General features: G+C 42.7%; 1 protein-coding gene across 1 annotated transcript; it reads left to right on the forward strand.

Annotated features, from left to right (window-relative positions):
• Positions 1-1,877: 1,877 nt before the first annotated feature.
• LOC129698800 (serine protease 27-like) lies at positions 1,878-9,104 on the forward strand. The gene is made up of 6 exons (XM_055638086.1): positions 1,878-2,183; positions 3,279-3,344; positions 4,053-4,221; positions 5,967-6,226; positions 7,191-7,327; positions 8,223-9,104. The coding sequence occupies exons 1-6, from the start codon at positions 2,042-2,044 to the stop codon at positions 8,382-8,384; spliced, it is 936 nt and encodes a 311-aa protein (XP_055494061.1). The 5' UTR covers positions 1,878-2,041; the 3' UTR covers positions 8,385-9,104.
• The last annotated feature ends 5,306 nt before the right edge of the window (positions 9,105-14,410 follow it).

Below are 14,410 nucleotides of genomic sequence, written 5' to 3' on the forward strand. Positions count from 1 at the left end.
TCACCTGACCTGCCCAATTCTACCAGCAGTTTATGTTTTGCTCCAGATTCTAGCACCTGCAGTCTTTTCTGACAATGTTAACTGCTATTCTGGATGCAAAAATAAATGCATGTCAACTTCTTATTGTCAACATTAATTGCTCTGCTGGTAAAATGTAAATGCACGTCACCTTTGATTGGGTAATTAACTGTTCTACTTTTGAATGTTTCCAGTAAACCATTCAAAGCATTTTGTTTGCACCTGAGGTATTTTCTCCATGACTCAGTGACATTACTGTCACATGTGAGTGAAATGCCCAAGGATTGATTCCACGAGACTGAAAAACTAAATGTAGGTCGACACTATTTTATAATGTTGAAAAAGTATTGTTTTTTTAATGAAATATTAGTTAAGAATTGCACAATCAAATTTAGAGTGCAACAGCTCTGTTCACTCTTAATTCTGGATCAACAGCAGTCAATCCATTGCCATCACTAGGACAGATTATCTGTCACTTTGCATCTTCCAGGACTTTTCTGTGTTCTCTGTAATATCACCATTTTAAAATAACTTATTCTTTGGATGTATAAGGCATGGTGCTGTCCTGAGGTTACAAAGCCTGCTTCAAAAGTAGTATATTTCATCTTTGTTTAGCTCGTCTGATTATAGCAGCTGGAAATGGTCTCCTGACACCAATGAAGACTGAGGCAGGAATTAATGGGGCACTTTAAAATTATCCGAAGTACTGGCAGAGCGAATTTCCACTGCCAGGAGAGTTAATAACCCATGGAGATAATAGGGTACAGAACTGGGGAGGAGATCCTATTTTATGTTGGCCTTTCACAATTGCGTGGATAGCGAAATAGATTGAATGTTTCATTTCTAATCTGGATTGAGAGGATTACAATGCTAGGACCTTGATATAAATTAAGCATCAGGCTGATATGTTTGTAATCGCAGAATCATATCGTCTAGACAACTAGTCAGACTCACGTTTGCACATCTAAAAATAATGGGGTGCTGTTATGGAGAAGCAAAAATACAGGACTACATGCGTATTAACTAGCAAAACACAAGCAAACAGGAAAAAAAGGTTAGAACTATTAGGCTTCTGAAACATTGAAGCTTAGGAAAATGAGCCGACTTCCCAATTCATCGTTGCTGTTTATTCCGCAGAGAGAATATTACACGGGGTATTTGTCTCTTGTCTCATTCTGTAATTCATTTACTTTATGGAGTCTTTATTTGCAACCAATGACTTCTCAGTGCAACATTTTTTCACAATCCTTTGCAGAACCAGATTGGTGATTTCCACCTTCCATTCAGATATTGTCAATGCTTATGGTTTCCCAATATTCTCGGAGAATTTCACAGACTATAAAACATCCTTGTATTTGGCAACGTTTAAACCATTGGTTCTGAAAAAAGTGTGCATTCCATTCTCAGATGGTTTGTTATAGCCTTCCGACTTCCACAGCCTTTGATCCCGAGGTCCATCCCTGTAAGGATCGCCATGAAGTTATAAATCTCTTCACTTCATACATAAAAGTAAATTGCTCTACAATCCATTGATGACATTGATAATATGTTCAAAGTCAATAATCATTTAGCATACAAAACCATTTAACCAACTGCAGGGGAGGATGGAAGCATCCCACATGTAGATTCTACTTGCATGAAGGTCGAAGAACAAGCGGCAATCACGTTAATCTTCGGGACTTTTATCAGTTTATTTTGTTAAATAATCGCTTGTTATACAACTCGCGCTCTTGCTTGGGGATGGACGGGGGGAGGGTCACACAGACCAAATGCCTCCCACTTGTTGGACCTGTTTGTATTCCATCATCATCACTCCTTCTGATACAATACTCCAATGACAATGTGCAAGGGTGGATGAGCGCCCAGGACCATATTCACCATATCCTCAGACCTGGAGGCACCTGATGCCACTCCCTCCTCTCCATAAATACCGGCAGGTTGACGCGTTACCTTCACTGTAGTTGCCAGTAGAGGTTGACATCGGATTCACTCCAGTGGCTGCTCGTTTGTTCTCGCTGTGAAAATGACGAGCGTGAATGTGGAAGCGGCGAAGACCGAGGAGATCAGGACTCGGATACCGACCTCCAGAACGTTTAAGATACTGGCTATAGTTTCAGCCTCGCTGTTCGCTTTAATAATTGTAGCGCTGGTCGCTTTTATGTTGGGTGAGTAATTTGCATTTGTAATGCTGATTACAGGCGAATTTTAACCAATTTTGGTTTTAATTTCTAAATCTTTCCTAACTGACGGCAATCATTTTGATGATCGATATGTTTAAATATTCCAAAGGCCATTTCTGTCCGTAAAATCAAACATTAAGTTTATTTTAGCCGTTTTGATGGGGGGGTTTACTGATGTTGTGAATCTTCCCGCGCTAGCATTTCCCAAAGTCTACTGGTACGTTTACTAAATACCCCTTTTTACCCCCTTTTAATCGTCCGGCGTTGGATTTATGGTGGAGTTGAATGTCATTCGTCGTGTTTTTTACCCCACGTTTGATTTCATTCCGTTGCAAATCCTGAGATGCTGATATGCAGTTTCTACTCTAACTACTGCCCTCTTTACACTGACATTGAGCTGAAAGAACATCAATTTGGTATAAACTGACTTAGTGTTTGTGTAACGTGACCAGCCACATTCTGAATGTGTGAACAGGTGAAGAAGCACGAACTGTGTGAACTTGAACTTGCACTTGCACGATGTTTTCACGTTTTAACTGGAATAAAAACTGCTTGATAGAAATGATGCACGGAGATCACCTGTGAGTGAGACCCGCTTCAAATTTTTAAACCATTGCACACTATATAGTTAGAATGATTGGGTTTTGGCCAACAAGTACTAAACATGATGTTATTACCAGAAACCCCCAATCTGGTAAATAGGAATGAAGGAAAATAAGTTGTTTCAAATAGTCCTCTGAATACTTGTTTAAAATTCCATATTCCTTTTGGTGGGAGTTTTTGGAATACTGAAAAATTGAATACTTCCTTGTTTTGGGAAAACATGTCTTAACTCCTACTTTTGAAGAGGCTTTAAATGCAGCTCTGCCAGGAATTTTCTTGTTACAAAAGTTTAGATTTCTGGGATTGGGAGAAAACAGCCAGGTCCTTGTGTCTTTGGGATAATGTTAAACCCAAGTAAATGCCTGTTAGAACAACTTGCAGTCGAAGTTGAGATCCATTCATTTGTAAGATTTTTATGAAAGCCTTTAAGATTACTTGGCTATATATAATAGCTGTGCAAAATGTTTTGTATTTCAGTCTTTTACCTCCCTCACACGTGCACGGACAGTGAAGCTTGCAGAAGATCTGAATATACAGCCTGTGGTAAGTTGTAATAGTATAGAGATATAGAGATACAACATGAAAATGGGTGCTTTAATTCTCTGAACCCTCACTGACCATTGGCGACCAATTTCTGGGCTAACTCTGTACTGAACTATTATTGTCCGCATATTCCCATCAATTCCCCCACAGATTCTACTTCGCGCCTATATTTTCGCAATAAGCTCAAAATCCTCACATTCTTGAATTGCGGAATAAAGTAGAGGACATAGATGAAATCCATGTGATCACGGAGACTGTGTGTGTGTGTGCGCTCTAAATGGGAGAGGATTGATTTGATTTTGTTCAAGCTGTTACCAGTGCAACAATTTGGCACATTATTTTATATGGGGATGTGAGGGAGAGGGGGCAGAGTGGAAGACAGGCAGGGAGAGAAACAGAATTATGGATGAAACCTGAGATGGGAGAATACAGTTTGCCATTATTTTCACTGTTTTATTTTCTAAGAAATGATGACATCTAAGGTCATTGGTGATCAGCGGAAGATGAAAGTCTAGGTTAGGACATAATGGGATTTTTTTATTGTTTCCTTTGGCATAGGTTTTGAGTAACATATCGTGTAAAGGGACTAGATGACTTCAGTTAGCACTTCATAACATTAATGGCCTCACAGCTTGCATTTAATTTTTTTGCAAGAGGAAATTTTGAGGGTTTGGCATATTAACATATTATTTACTTTTTATTTGAAAGGATGTGGCCAACGGAAAACCCAATCTCACAGGATTGTCGGTGGGTCAAGCACCGATGATGGCGAGTGGCCTTTTATTGTCAGTTTACAGGTCGGAGGTCAGCACAGCTGTGCAGCAACACTCATCTCCTGTCGATGGATTTTAACTGCTGCCCATTGCATCGGCAACAGGTAAATACAATTGCCTTCATCGATATCTTAAAACAAATATTGGTTTTGTTTCTCTATTGCTGCTCCCCTGTGATTAATATCTTGAAGATAACCTGATCAATATATATAATATAACACATGGAAATGTAGTTTGCTACATTCTAAAGGCTAGTCAAATTGATGTTTGTTGTTATTGTCCTTCAGTTCACTGTAAAATGATTTGTTAATTGGAAGTCTGTAATTCAACTTCTCCATTTGGCAATTGTGCAATATCACAACACAGCTGTGATTCCTCTATGTGGCTTGCTTAAGCATTCTATTCACAACGTTTCTTCATGTAGAATCCTGATTGCTGATTTACTATTTTCCATGAGGATGATTATTTATGGTGAATAGTTAAGCATCTAGGATATGCTACCTGAACACCAATTGTTTTACTTTGTGCGAAGAATTGTTGTTGTTCATCCTTCGTAGTCGAAGAAGACCATTACTTCAATGTTTTGTTTGTGGGTCCGGAGGTGACTGGTGGGACTGGTCCGTGCCTGGAAGGCTTGCTTGCATATGGGACAAAGTTGGGTGGGTGCTGCAGTAGATGTTGAAGTGGCTCGAGCTTTGCGCATGGCGGTTTTTCTCTGACCTTCTGCGGTGCGCTTCTTCTCAGCTGCACGCACTCCTGTGGTGATCTTGCTTCGCCCAGTTGGGCGGTATGGGTCCTGAAGTCATGACTTGTGCTTGACTTGGATTAAAGTGAGGGAGAGTTGCGCAAATCACCAGCCTCACTCTCTCGTCGCAGCCTAACTGTTCCAGTGGCAAGATGTAGGCAAGACGGCTGGCGATAGGTCAGGATGCAGTGGATGATCAGCAGTGTTCTACATGAACATTGTGCCCGAATTGTGCTCCACGACGCTTTGCTGAGTCCACCTTCCTACCCGTTGGATCACCAAGTGGTGGTCTCCTCTGCATATTCCGGAGCTATATGGAGGATGCCTGTGTGTGACTTTGTTTAACGTGGGGAGACTGGTGCACAGGCAGCCACCCCACGGTCCTTGACAGATCTGGGTCAGGATCCGGTGACATGGAGTCCAAGATGACCAGAGACCCTTTTCTGCTGCAGCCTTCATCTGCCTTCCTAGCCGTTGTGACACTCCACTAATATCAGCCATTGTCCTCTGCCTGTTCCACTGTTGAGGTCTTGGTTGGATTGCTCTTTGCCCCCTCGATTTTACCACCACGGGTGGCCCTATCAGTAGCATAGCTCCAGATGGCATTGCTCTCAGGATATCAGGTCCACACAAGCTTCTCCACCATGACAAGGTGACAATCCAAGAATTAGTTGCCCAATGAAGACCATGTACACCTCATGGGGAACTGACCAGTAATTTGGATAGAACTGGCACAGCTTAAATGGGCATTAGAAACAGAATTGCCAAAGCAAAAGGGGTTGAGATCATTGTTTTAACGCTGGATTGTGTGCCTTTTGAGGAACCATTACTACTGCTCATTAGAATATTAACAACTACTGTATTAATTTTACAATAAGCAGTTCTTAAATGTGATTATGCTTTATTGGTCAACATGTCCAGTGAACATTTAGTGTCAAAGAAACTTGAATATGGATGAACATTTGACACAATTTTCTTTAATCTGACTCTGTAACTGGGGAAAGGTTAAATCAATGGACGGAGGGGGGAAATACAGACAAAAAATGTTTAATAATTTTTGCATGAATAAGTTCAAACTTGTTTCAATTTATCTTTGAATTCTAGTAGCGCAGAGTCCTGGAATGCTGTTTTTGGAGTCCATTTCTTGAAACGGCCAACAAAGGATATCCAGAGACAAACAATTAAAAAAATAGAGATTCATCCTCATGCATCAACTAACTTTAATTACGATGTTGCCCTACTGGAGTTGGCCGAGCCAGTTGAATACACAGACTTTGTCCAACCAGCTTGTCTACCTGCAGCATCGACTTCCGTTTCTGGTCAAACATGTACAACAATTGGATGGGGCCAAACAAGTGAAAATGGTAATGATCAAAATTATGCAAAATTTGTCATCTTGCCATTATTCCTGCTCCTTGGGTCACCCAAAATTGTTTTTTGTTTTTTAAATAATCTCTGTTCCGGCAATGTAAGGCTTGTGTTTAAAATGAGAGCAAGATCATTTAGAAGGGATAACAGTTATTTGGGCAAAATATTAAAAAAAAACTTTCTGGCTAAATATGACAGACCTATTTTATTTAGAAACATGGAAACATAGAAAATAGGTGCAGGAGTAGGCCATTCGGCCCTTCAAGCCTGTATCGCCATTCAATATGATCATGGCTGATCATCCAACTCGGTATCCTGTACCTGCCTTCTCTCCATACCCCCTGATACCTTTAGCCACTTTAACTCCCTCTTAAATATAGCCAATGAACTGGCCTCAACTACCTTCTGTGGCAGAGATTCAGTGCTCTCTGTGGGAATTTTTTTTCTCATCTCGGTCCTAAAAGAATTCCCCCTTATCCTTAAACTGTGACCCCTTGTTCTGGACTTCCCCAACATCGGGAACAACCCCATAAGAATTTTGTAAGTTTCTATAAGATCCCCCTTCAACCTTCTAAATTGTTGGGGAGTACAAGCCGAGTCTATCCAGTCTTTCTTCATATGAAAGTGCTGACATCCCAGGAATCAGTCTGGTGAACCTTCTCTGTACTCCCTTTATGGCAAGAATGTCTTTCCTCAGATTAGGAGACCAAAACTGTACGCAATACTCCAGGTGTGGTCTCATCAAGACCCTGTACAACTGCAGTCGAACCTCCCTGCTCCTATACTCAAATCCTTTTGCTATGAATGCCAACATAAAGGTCAATCGATTTGTGTAGCCATTTATCTGGTGTGATCTTTTGTAATGTGGGAACAGTGCAATCATAAAGGGGCTGGAATGACACTTGGCACGTATTGTAACTGTCTTGGATTACAAACTAACTTCCTACTGTTCCTTGACAGTTGGATCGTCAAGTGATGAGCTTTTGAAGACAGAAGTGAAGGTATTCACCAACACCCAGTGCCAGAAGAAGATGCCAACTATAACTACACACGTGATTTGTGCAGGGGTACCTGAAGGAGGCAAAGATGCATGTCGGGTATGGAATTGTTTTGATTAGTTTACTCTTCTTGGGATGATCCTCTTTCTTCATTCTTGGATGTAACTCTACTTGGCAAGAAATGGAGCTGGATACTGATGGGTGTTGTAATTCTGGTTAAGTTGTTAAAGTGGGTGGAAGGTCTGAATGTTTGGCTGTGTGTGGTGTTGGAGGTAGATCTAGTGATGGAAATCATGCATTGTTCGTTACAAGCTCATTTCCTGTATGTTAACTATATTTGTGGCAGTGTTTTTAATTATACACATGCACATATCCTGTAGAGTGCTAGTTTGAACAGCTTACTTTCCACTTTTCTTTTTGGGATGATGCATGGCACCTTCAGTCTAAATTCCTCACCAGTGAGGAGATGTTAACAAGCCCTATTGTGCATGCAGGAATAAATTGGTGATCATTAGGTGGAGCCAAGAATTGAAACTGGCAATTGTTTTTCTGGGATTTATGCTTTAACTTGCTATTCTGCCCTTAAATATGGCAAATTAATGAATCCCACTATCAGCCTATTCAGAAACTAGTTGCCCCATCACTACATTTCAATAACTGTACACATCCAAAATGTTGGTTGGAATGGCCGGAGTCTTCTCCCCTGATGTAATAATCTTTGAAAATAAAACAGGAAATGGAGGCATATACCATGCATTTTCTCCAATCCCGACTCTCCCTGCTGTTAAAACAGCATTGCAGCAACCAAGGGCAGATGAACACAATGTATTTCACAAGTAGAAACAATTCTGGAAAGATCTCAGCAGGTTAGGAGTATCTGTGGAAAGAAACAATAATTTTTATGGTTTGAACCTGATGGGTCAGGCTAATTGCAGCAACATAACGACCCCCCTGAGTGCCACAGGTTGTAAACTTGTTTTTCTTTTCTCCCCAGGGTGATTCTGGAGGACCATTGCTGTGCCAAGATAAGAACTCCGGTGCGTGGTTAGTTGCAGGAGTTATTTCCGCTGGAGTAGGCTGTGGAAGACCTGACCATCCAGGCCTATATACAGAGACAGCAGCTGTTCACAAATGGATACAGGAGTTAATACAATAACGAGTGCTGCTGGCAGCCTCACTTGTGACAATCGTTGTCTTTGGCTGTTGCTGATGACTGGGGTAACACTCGGCTACAGCACTACAGAACTGCTTCATGCTACATTGGAGTTTGAATGTAAAACATCTTGCTTTGTAAAAGCTTTATCATTTAAAAGCTTGTAAAAGCTGGTCTTAGACCAGATTGTAAAGAAACTCATTTTGAGAAACTGGATTTTAAACTGTCCAGCTTTGTATTCATGTTTAAGGAAAGAACTACAGATGCTGGTTAAATCAAAGGTGGACACAAAATGCTGGAGCATCTATGCATAGAAGGAATTGGTGACTTTTCGGGTCGAGACCCAAGGGTCTAGACCCGAAACTTCGCCAATTCCTTCTCTCCATAGATGTTTCCTCACCTGCTGAGTTACTCCAGCATTTTGTGTCCACCTTTGTATTCAACTGGTTTTAGCATAGTACTGTTGTGTCCTCACTTTTCTATTTGTGTTAGTAATATTGCTGTGCATTAAATCAGTTGCTTAAATTAACCTTCTTGGAACTCTGACATGTTAAAATGCAAGTTTGGATTGTTAATGTTGTTCTAATATTTTGGAACTCACAAGCTAATTTCCCATCGCAAGTGGTGGAATTTTGTATGTTACAATGTAACTACTTGTAAATTATACTGTATTTGTTGACATAATGTAAGATAAATTGTTCACAATAAAATGTATACAGTGAATTTCCTATTTGAGTGGAAGTCTTTGATAAAACTTTGTAAATGGAGAAGGGTGAGCAGTGATGTGTGTTTAACAATACACTATTGCAGCAATCTTGTAGCCTTTATCCACAAGAAAGCAAGAGTGGATCATTCAGACACCTAACCTACTCAACCTTTCACTAAGATCACAACTGATCATTTACCTTGGTGCTAATTTCCTTACCAAATTACAGAATATTGTCATTTATTTTGAAAATCTCTTTACAAAATATGTCTATTTATACTGTGCACCTTGGTTAATGTATTAACATTACTAGTAGAAAAATTATAATTCTTCACTCGAAGGGAGTGTGAGGTAAAAAACCTACATTTGTAAAATATTAAAAGCAATGAATTGCCACCTTAATGTAGGAAAGTCAGCAGATAATCTGTGCACAAGAAGATGCTTTTTTTTTTTGCTTTTTAAAAAAAATATTTTATTTATTAGAAGTGAGTACAACGCATTGGTACAAAAACGATGTTAACATATTACATTCTCTGTACAACTTCCCTTTTTTTTAAAAGAGAGAAGTGAGAGAGAAGAAAAAGAGGTCGTGAAACGTGAAGAATAGATTAGTGAGCGTGGGTGAAAAACCAATAAAGAAAAAGTGAAAGAGAAGGAATAAGTGAAGAAGGAAAGCAGGAGGGAGATTATTCCATTTGCCACAGTGAGATGTTTTTTTTTAATATTCTAAATCATCTTTCACCCATACCTGAAACTGTTGGTTTTCATGATACTATGTCACCACATGAATCCAAGAAATCAATAAATGGGGACCAACTCCTTAAGAATAGGTCTTGTTTGTCTATTAGGAGGTCTCATTTCTTCCAAATGTGCTGTGTCCAGCATATTACTGATCCACATTTTAAATGTTGGTATATTAGCATTTTTCCAAAATTTAAGTATGTTTTTTTGCTGTTATTAACCCATAGTTGAAAAATTAGTTTTGGTGTGTATTTAACTTGTTCCCATCTCCACTTACTCCAAATATAATCATTTCAGTGTTGGGTTCCATTTTTGTCTTAAATAACTTTGAGAATATATCAAATATATCACACCAAAACTTATAAAGTTTTGAACAAGAGACACATGAGTGTGTAATATTGGCATTTTGAGAAAGACATTTATCACAAATGGGAGAAATATTTGGATAAAATTTATTCAACCTAGTTTTGGAATAATATAATCTATGTGCTATTTTAAATTGAATTGTTATGTCTAGCATTGATCGAACATTTATGTATATGTATCAAATATTTTTCCCATGTTTCTTTTGAGATTTTTCAAAGGCAGTAGCGCTATAGTTCATTTATGGAAGGTTTTGAGTCGCCTGGAATTAAAACTTATTTTTTAACGTAGTGATACTGAAGTTGGTATCACATCCAAAACATAATTAGAAGGTTACAGAGGTATCACAGAATCATGGAATAATATAGCATCGAAAGGAATCCAATGCAGGGTTTGCGGGTCTAAGGTGCTTTCCCAGCTACACATGCTACTTCCTGTCTGTCAGGAAGCTGGTGATCCACCGACAGAGGGGTTCAGGCACAGTCAACTCTGAAAGTTTTGAGTGTAGTAGCTCTGGCACAATGGTGTTGAATGCAGAGCTAAAATCAACAAACAAAATCCTCACATAGGTCCCCTGGCAGTCTAGGTGCTGGAGGATGAAGTCATTAATCCTTGCCTTTTTGGGTTCAGGCACAATAGTGGAGACTTTGAAGCAGGCAGGAACAGTAGAGGTTTGCAGGGACTGGTTAAACATGTCTGCATAGTTGTTCGGCACAGAGCTTGAGAGTAGAGGGGAAAAATTGTCCGGTCCTGGTGATTTCTGCCTTTTCTGTTTTCTGAAAAGCCCCTCCACCTCCTCTAATGTTATTGTTCAGTAGACCAAGGGGGACCCGTTGGATCCTGTCCCCTCAATGCACGGGGGGCGGGGGGGGGGGGGAAGGGGGATGGCTGCAACGTCACACACACACTAACCACCCCCCCAAACACACAGGGAGGGGGAGGGGGGAGAGGGGGGTGAGGTGGGGAGGGAGGTGGATGTGGAGGGGGGGGGAGGGGAGGGGGGAGGTGGAGGGAAGGCAGAGGGGTGGAGGGGGAGAGGGGTGAGAGAGGGGGGAGGGGAGAGAGAGGAGGGGGAAGAGAGTGAGAGGGGGGGAAAGAAGGGGGAGTGGGGAAAGTGGGGGATTCCCTAGCGAGGGAGGGGGGGGTGGAGAGGGAGGGAGGCTCAGAGAGAGGAGGGGGGGGCAGAGAGGGAGGGGGGGTTAGAGAAGGGGGGAAGAGAGGGGTGAACAGAGGGGGGCAGAGTGTCGGGGGACAGAGAGGAAGGGACCTCTCTCCCCCCCCTTTTCCATCCCCCCTTCTTCTCCCCCCTCCCCCACCCCTCCATCACCCCCTCCACCACCCCCTTCTCCACCCCCTCCACCCCCCCCTCTCTCTCCGCCCCCCCCCTCCTCCCCCCCCCTCTCTCCCCCCTCTCTCTCTCTCTTTCTCTGCCTCAGGGAGGGGGTAGAGAGGGAGGGGGAGGGGTAGAGGCAGCAGCTACCGAAGTCGTAGGGCACAAGCAAAGATCCTAGAGGAGCAAGATAGACCACTCCTCGAAAAACGCGTAGTATGACGTGTGTGATTGTGGACGCCATTTTTTGAGGCATTTTATTGGGCTTCCCCCACACTGTCATGGCGTCCTTATCTAAATTTCATCTCACTGCTCTGCTATCAAGTATTCTAATCGTAAATCTAAACGACCCGACCTGTCATTCTTTAGGTTCCCCAATAAAAAAAGAAAGGTGAGAAAATATTTTTATTATTTTCAGTCGATATTCTGTCGTGAAAATGTTATTTTCTGTTCTCCCATCAACGGCCATTGGGAAACTGGGTTTGTCGGTACATTAGAAAATTATTAGACTTATTTTCAATAGTTCTTTACTTACCATAATAATAAAGACAATTTTAACACTTCTGTACGTTTTTGGTTTTGTTCTTGTAAGGGATTGGTCTCCACAATATGGCCCGCGGGACACATTAGGTCCAGTGACCAGGAGATTTTTCGAGCTCAGATTCAAGTCCGAGAATGGGCGGCTGTTACCCATTATATCCCTCGAATTGTCAAGACATCACAAGCAAAGATCACAAGCCTGCCGTGAAGAAGGGTGCAATCAAATATTATACAACTCTGCTCAATCATCTTTGGGTGCAATGGTGGGCTGGGGGGTTCGGTGGCGGCGGCCGCAATCAAAGATACTAGAGGAGCTCTACTCTATAATCTTTGGTCGGAATGGGACGGCTGCGCGTTATAATGTGCTATCGTTCCACTCTCCCTCTCCCCCTTCTCCCTGTCCCCCCTTCTCCCTCTCCCCCTTCTCCCTCTCCCCTGCTCCCCCTCTCCCCTTCTCCCTCTCCCCCCCTTCCCCTTCTTTTCCCCTCCCCCCCTCTCCCCCCTCTTTCCCCCTTCTCCCTCTCCCCCCCCCTTCTCCCTCTCCCTGTCCCCCTTCTCCCTCTCCCCCCCCCCCTCTCTCCCTCTCCCCCCTTTTCCCCCTTCTCCATCCCCCTTCTCCCTCTCCCCCTTCTCCCTCTCCCCCCTTCTCCCTCTCCCCCCTTCTCCCTCTCCTCTCTCGATCTCTCTCTCCCCTCCTCTCGATCTCTCGCTCTCCTCTCTTCTCTCGATCTCTCTCTCTCTCCCCCTCTCCTCTCTCGATCTCCCTCCCTTCCCTCTCTCTCTCCCTTCCCCATCTCTCCCTCCCTTACCTCTTCGTGAGAGTTGGCAGCTCTGCTATGCCTTGGGTCCAAAAGAGGATAGAAATAAAATACTTAATGGTCTTTGTAAGAAGATTTTAATAAGTTCTTCTACATTTAAGGTAAATTGACATATTAGAGGCAAAAAGCATCTTCAATATACAGGTCTCTCCACACAACTGAAAACAATTGCATTTAAGTGATATATCATCAATTGTTCAGGCATGTAGCACTAGGTTACAATAAACTTCCTACATATTCAAGGAATGCATCTCATAAAAATGGGAGAGGCTTAAACATTGTAAAATCATAAATCCATGTTGACTTGGACTAATCCTTTTACTGCTATCCAAATGCCCCATTATTACATCTTTAATAATTGACTCCAGCATCTTTCACACCACCAAAGTCAGGCTAACTATTCTGTAATTCCCCGTTTTCTCTCTCGCTCCTTTTTTGAAAAGTGGGATAGCATTAGCTATCCTCCAATCCACAGGAACTGATCGTAAATCTATTGATCGTTGGAAAATGATCATATGTATAAATATATATGTATGTGTATATATGCATGTATGTGTATATATGCATGTATATGTATATGTGTGTATATATGTATGTATATATGTTTATATGTGTGTATGTATGCATATAAATGTATCCATATGTATGTGTGTATTTGTATGTGTGCATATGCATGTGTATACGTATGTATGTATGTGTATATATGTATGTGTATATATATGTGTGTATAAATATATATACAGGTGCACAACCTTTTATCCGGTGTTCCAGAAACCGAAAAGCTCCTAAAACCGGCCATTTTTTCCAGATGTCGTCTGCGCACCAAAGCTCGCGTTTGGCGCCAAACTTGACCCAAAACGACCCACGGTCAACCCAGGTCTGTACTACTGTAGCGGCTGCCTCCTCCCTGGAGACCGGGAGATGCTTAAACATCTGTAAATCATTGCTTAAATGTTAGTCAGTTAGTTTGGAGGGCTTTTATGTGAAGGGGGGTGAAGGGGTAAACTTTAATTCTTAGTCCCCTACCTGGTCGGAGAGGCGGGGAGCGGTCAATGCCTTACCGGGTCGCCGTGCAGTAAGCTCCGCAGCGCTGTGGCCGGTGGGGCCGCGGGCGGCGCCGGTTGTAGCTCCGACCCCGGCAACTCTACCCCTGGCTGCGAGGCGCTCCAAATCCAGCGCGGCCCGCGGCCTGACGCCCCAGCTCCGCGAATGTCGGGAGTCGGCGGCATCGCAGCGCTGGGATACCAGCGGGGTGCGGGCAATGCCTTACCGGGTCGCCGTGCGGCAAGCTCCGGAGCGCTGTGGCCGCCGACACACAACATCGCGGAGCGTCGCTGGATTTGGAGCCGCGCAGCCAGGGGTACAGTTGCCGGGGTCGGAGCTACAACCGGCGCCGCCCGCGGCCGGACGGAGCCCCCAGCTCCGCGAGGTTGGGAGTCGCCGACCAGGTAGGTAGGGGACTAAGAATTAAAGTTTCCCCTTTCACCCCTACACCACCACCACCACATAAAATCCCTCCAAACTAACTGAC

Source organism: Leucoraja erinacea, chromosome 1 (genome assembly GCF_028641065.1).
Source record: "Leucoraja erinacea ecotype New England chromosome 1, Leri_hhj_1, whole genome shotgun sequence".
Classification (NCBI taxonomy): Eukaryota; Metazoa; Chordata; class Chondrichthyes; order Rajiformes; family Rajidae; genus Leucoraja; species Leucoraja erinaceus.